The sequence below is a fragment of the Panthera pardus genome, unplaced genomic scaffold (genome assembly GCF_024362965.1).
Source record: "Panthera pardus isolate Hobbes unplaced genomic scaffold, ASM2436296v1 HiC_scaffold_13, whole genome shotgun sequence".
Taxonomy (NCBI): Eukaryota; Metazoa; Chordata; class Mammalia; order Carnivora; family Felidae; genus Panthera; species Panthera pardus.
The window spans coordinates 125,828,844-125,834,843 of NW_026526688.1; the positions used below are offsets into that span (position 1 = coordinate 125,828,844).

The window sequence follows — 6,000 nt, forward strand, 5'->3', positions numbered from 1 at the left end:
ATGTTTTAGTTCTTACCCTCTTGACCTCTGACAGCTTCTAACATGGCTGACCTTACTTCCTCCCTCGGTAAACTTGGCTTCAATGACACCATACTCACTGTTTCATGTTCATTCTGGATCTTGTGGGGAGAGCCTCCTTGACCCAACCATTAAACATCTCAAGGCTCAGTCCTACTCTGTTCGATCGGATTGTTTTACTACCGTACTCAATTCTTCACGCTCCACTCTACCCATAGCTTCTCTCTGACATTGAGCTTGACTGTGTCACTTGATTTGGTAAATGGAATGTTAGAGGACAAGCAGAAGTTTTAAGAGGTTGCTCCCTCACAGTCAAGTGAAAAAGAATATGCTCTGGTTAGCTTCTGGTCCAAGAAGGATGAACAAACATGTAGAGCAGGCGGGAAGTGAAGCAGCAGCCCAATGCCAAGTCCACCCTAATCCAGCAGGTCCCAGCACAGCTGCAGCCCATTTGTAGACCCAGGAATGAAAAGACAAATGTCTTTAGTTGTAAGTTACTATGATTCTGAGCTCACTTATTTCACAGCAAAAACTGCCTCACATTCTACTCACTCACTCTAGACTCTCCCCAAACCCTATCTTCACTCCAAATCCATATCCCATGGCCTACTCTCTGATGTCTCCATTTTGTAGCTATCAAAAACCTTAAACTCAGCATGTCCAGATTAGAACTTGATTATTTCCCTCTGTCCTCTTTCATTAAAAGCCTACACCGTGTATATAAATGTACATCCAGACTGGTGAAGCCTCTCTGGGCCCCTTCCTAGATCCAATTCATCAACATAAAACTTTCCTTCTAAATATTTCCCCAATACATGTACCTCATTCTTGCACCAGCATCAACCTAGTCCAAGATCATTCTCTCTCACATGAACTGTCCTTCCTAAATCCACATCAATACCCACTGCCACACCTGCTTAAACAAATCCCCCTCAATGGCTTCCCAATGCTTCCAGGAATAAGACGAACATCCTTAATAGAGCTGACCAGGCCATGGGTAATCTCTCCCGGGTCCACACTCAACTACTGCCACACCTCCTTCTGCTCCCTGCACTTTAGGAAAACCAGTCTTCTTCGAACATGCCAAGTTGCTCCTTCCCACACAGAGAATCTGGAAGAAATCTTCCAAATGAACTTTCTTCCAAATCAACTTAGGACACTTCACTGATGTATAAGGAAAATAGGACAAAATATTTAAAGTTGGAATAACTGTGGAAAGCCTGCCCATATAATCACCAGAACTACATCTCCAGTGACACAATTTACTCTTAATTACTACAGACCCAGGCAAAATAGTAAAGTATCCCCCTAATATGTTTTCTCCTAATAATTTTCTTTTCTTCAGAAAACTCTGACATTTTCCTGATACTTTTTCCACTTACTACAAAGAGGTAGTGTTTCCCAGGAAATACTGTCTGAGCTCTGGAATCATTTTATCATGGCACAAGACTCGGTAATCCAAGTTTGTTCTATCGTGTAAGAGCCAAGTTAACAGACCTCCCTGGGTCCTGAATTCTTTATACCTAATGGTAAGAAATAAGCATCCCCTACCATGCTGAGTTGTTCTGATAATTAAAGGAGATATATATTTATGAGCATACCAAACTTTCCTCTCTGTCATTCTGTTAGTAGATACTTCTTGAGCTGCATATCTCAGGATACACTTTCTTCCTCAGGAAGAAAAAAAAAGCATCCAGCTCATCTTCATGTTCTTTCCTGGGTAATGAGGCCCCAAATGATTACTTAGGTATTCTGCCTGGACTTCAAACCTAGGAGTCCATTTTCCCATTTGGTCCATTACCCTTCTCAAGGGATATTCTGCTTCTCTGGCATTTTAACTCTTGAGATCAGTACTTGTCTGGTTACTCTGCCACATCTTCCTAGGCATACTGGCCTCATTAGCTATGCCTCTCCACCCACTGTTGTCCTCACGAGGGGTGTAAATGCAGGCTATGGTGTTTGGAAAAATGGATGTGGCTGCATAAGGATGCGTAAGAAAGACAAAGCTAGAGTCCAGTTCCAAATAAGGTTTTGTTACAAACATGATTATCCACTAAGGAGTTTAGTTCTCCAATACTCTTACAATGTCTTTCCTGACATCTGGTAGACTCATGTAAGCTCTATCACTATACTGCTTCCCAGAGTCCGTGAATATTCCTAATGACGCAGGTGTTCTTTCCATAAGACCAACCACCACTGACATGATGAATGGTTAAAGAAAAATCATCAGACAGTTGACACCCTCTGCTATTGAATTTATTTGGGGGACAAGGTCTTTTGAAGGCAAACAATTGGCTTTTGCTGCTTGACACTTGTCCCAAGCCTGGGATCTATGCTCTATGTTTATGTGCATATGTGATGTTTGCAGCAAGGGAGAAGAATCCCAGAACACCATTTCGGGTCAAGATGCAATTTAATATTTTTTTCTAAACACAGGCACTGCCCTGTAAGTTAATGGAGTCAGGCACTATTCCTCAAAATGTGTTCTTGGAAAACACCAGCCTACAATTCTGTAGTTTAAAAAGTATGACTCTCCGTTAAAACTACATTTAAATAATTTATATGACCAACCTGCAAATATTGTTGACTGAGTCTTCTGGACAATGGTGGTGACATTTGCAACGCAAGATCTTTGGACGAGGGGTGGGGGCTGTACTCTCACCATCCTCTTTCTTGGTGCCCACATTTAACTTTCCTGAACTTCGCAAAAGCATGTTATCAAGTAAGTTTGCTGAAAAGAAGAAAGAATAAGAGTTTAAGTATCTGTGGGATAGACCAAAGTCTGCTATCCAAAGAACAATGAGATTAAACAAAATATTCGCTATTTATGATACTTACAGATTTAAACATAAAACAGATGTTTTTTGGTTTTTTTTTTTAATTTTTTTTTTAAGTTTATTTATTTTTGAGACAGAGAGAGACAGAGCATGAACGGGGGAGGGTCAGAGAGAGAGGGAGACACAGAATCAGAAGCAGGCTCCAGGCTCTGAGCCATCAGCCCAGAGCCCGACGTGGGGCTCGAACCCACGGACCGCGAGATCGTGACCTGAGCCGAAGTCGGACGCTTAACCGACTGAGCCACCCAGGCGCCCCTAAAACAGATGTTTTAATGATTTCGACATTAGAAATCATATAATTATTACAATTGTATATGTCTCATATAAAATACAGAAATTCTCATAACCCTTTCAAGATAGCATCCTACACATTAAATTAGAATAGTCGTCTTTGAGTGCAAAGAGCTCAATGAGACACTAGCATATATATTATCTCTACTCCGTATGGTAACAGTATGGGTAAATATTATCATTCCCATCTGCAGAGGAGAAAACTAAGACTTTACGTGATCTGAACACACCTAATAAATCATCAGGTAAGCATTTAAACCCAGATTGTCTGGTCCCTAAAACTGCCTTCCTACCCATCTCTTTACTTTAGGTATATCATGTATTTTTTAAAGAAATTATTAGAAATACTTAACATTCAAAATTGGGTAGGATGGTGAAAACTTAGTTATCTCTAATATATATCAAATGATACCTCTTCCCTATCAGCTTTTACATGGAAAGTGTCTTCCTATTAGAGTAGCGATGGTTGTACATCTTTGATGGAAGACATAATAGTAGACATGATCTCTAGAGACAGATTTTCTGAGGTCAAAATTAGGCTTTACTATTTACCAGTTGGTTGACCTTGGATAACTTTATAAATAATCTCGTTGTGCTCCACTTATCATTAAAGTGGAGGTTATTACAACCACCTACCTCATGTCAACAGCTTAGAGTGTATATGTCACGTAGTAACATATTACTGTTAGCTAACATTATTGGAAGGATCTATTTTTTTTTTACTTTTTAAATAGTAAGACGGTTCATTAATACAGGGTGACCTATGACTAAGATGGTTTTCATATTTTTCCTCTTTACCACCACTTTTGAAAAGTAATGAAGCTCCAAAAGGAGACATGCATTAACTGATACCTATGATATTTCAGCCATTGTGGCAGGAGCTCTCATACATGCTACGTCACTGCATAAATGGTCAACCTGAGCAATGTTTGATTTAAAATCTCTCTCATCACAAATTGAGCTTGCTTATAATTAAAACAAATCAAATTAGAACAAATTATCTAAAAGATGCTGGGTTAAAACACTGAAATTCTAGGCCAAAGATGCAATATACTCAATAGCATACTATCGCTATTCTGTTTAGCAATAATACACATGCATACATATGCAAGTGTTAATTTCTTAAACCACAAACTAATGCCTCTAGCCACTGGTTCCATCAGAAAATGAGAGTTTTAAAAGAAGATGGGATAATTTTTGCATGGTAAGATAATTAGCTGAATGCTTAGTGAAAATTGAAGGGGAAAGCAATAAAGTATGTTAAATCAATTTACCAGCATTTCCTCCAATCATTAATTCTAAATTCATTAGATTCTTCAAATTTATATAAAATGTGCACCTAACTTTCTCCAACAGTTTCTTATATTTTAGCCTAGAGAAGACCTGTAGATGGCCATGTGTATATGAGGAGTTTGTTACATACCAAATCCTCATTCCATAGGTCTCAGGTGAGCCAAGGGAAGTGAATATTCAAGATCCCATGTGATTCTGAGACAGATCATGTGCAGACTCCACTCTGAGAAACCCGGGACTAGATTAAGCAAATAATATTTACTTAATCCAACCATATAATTTATCGCAAGAGATGTATACTTTCTCTATACAATAGGACGCTTATCTTTAAATACTAAAATAAATCAAACATATTGTATGTTAGTATCTTATATTTAAAGTCCTTTGTTACAAGTTCGCCTGCATAAATGCCTCAGCACTGCTTGCAATCCAGGTGCACTGGGTGCAGATAAGCCTATATATCACCCTGCCACGCTGGCTTCCTTCTTTTTAAACCTGGCTCTCAATCTTCCTACTTTATGACCTGAGCAACCGCAAAGTAACTCAAAGTGATGAACATAAGATATTTAAAACTTATTACACCCTGCTGCCTTCATACCAGACCTCTTCTCCTTGAAGTTATAAAACAAAATAATTAAAATTAATTTATTATGCATATGTCTAATTAGCAAGCATGTATCAGGTGCCTTTCCTGATCCAGGCACAAACTGAAAATACAGGGTAAACTAAACATAGGCAGGATTTCCCATTTGGTGGCAAAAGTGGCTAAATGGAATCTTTACACTGAATGGTCTTCATTAGAAAAGGAGACATCTTCATACTACTGGCAATAAGATGTCATTTAGTAAGAAACATTTCAAGAAAGGATTCAGAATTTCCTCACATTTTAAATTTATTTAAAGACATATGAATTTTAGCTAGAAGGAGGTTCTTTGCAATATTGCTTATAACAGCCCATATTTACAACAGGGGACAAGATAGATCTCTAAAAAGAGAGTCACTAAAATGTTGATGTGGAGTATATTTATCGGCAAGAAAAATATTAAAATGTTATCTTTTGTTGGAAAGGGCAGATTACACAGAGTATTTTACTTAAAAAAATTGAACATTTATTTATATTTGAGACAGAGAGAGACAGAGAATGCACGGGGGTTGGGTCAGAGAGAGAGGGAGACACAGAATCTGAAACAGGCTCCAGGCTCTGAGCTGTCAGCACAGACCCCGACGCGGGCCTTGAACTCACGGACCAGGAGATCATGACCTGAGCTGAAGTCGGACGCTTAACCAACTGAGCCACCCAGGAGCCCCACACAGAGTATTTTAATTATGACATCCCACTAGAATAACAAGAAAAAAGGCTAAAAAATTGAGCCTACAATATAAAAGAGACCAGTACAAGACTGGTAAGCAGAAGGAAAGCAGTAACTGATCTGACAAAGCTAAAAATGCTGATTCCTAAGCCTAAGGTGGAGAAAAACCAAGAAGCAAAACAATTTTACCACTTAAGCTCAAAAAGGTTCATGAGTGGTACCACCAGTTGCTTTTAGAGATAGAGTTCAGC

General features: G+C 38.8%; 1 protein-coding gene across 12 annotated transcripts in view; it reads right to left on the bottom strand.

Moving 5' to 3' along the window:
* The window catches only part of BMPR1B (bone morphogenetic protein receptor type 1B), a 422,185-nt gene that overhangs the window by 44,627 nt on the left and 371,558 nt on the right, over positions 1-6,000 (bottom strand). For 10 of the 12 annotated variants that reach the window (XM_019463930.2, XM_019463883.2, XM_019463892.2 and 7 more), the window contains one exon: positions 2,590-2,749. In XM_019463930.2, coding sequence (XP_019319475.1) covers positions 2,590-2,704 — 115 coding nt within the window. In that variant the 5' untranslated portion in view covers positions 2,705-2,749. Of the gene's footprint in view, positions 1-2,589; positions 2,750-4,569; positions 4,696-6,000 lie in introns of those variants that run through there. The other 2 variants (XM_019463938.2, XM_019463910.2) reach the window with 1 other exon arrangement.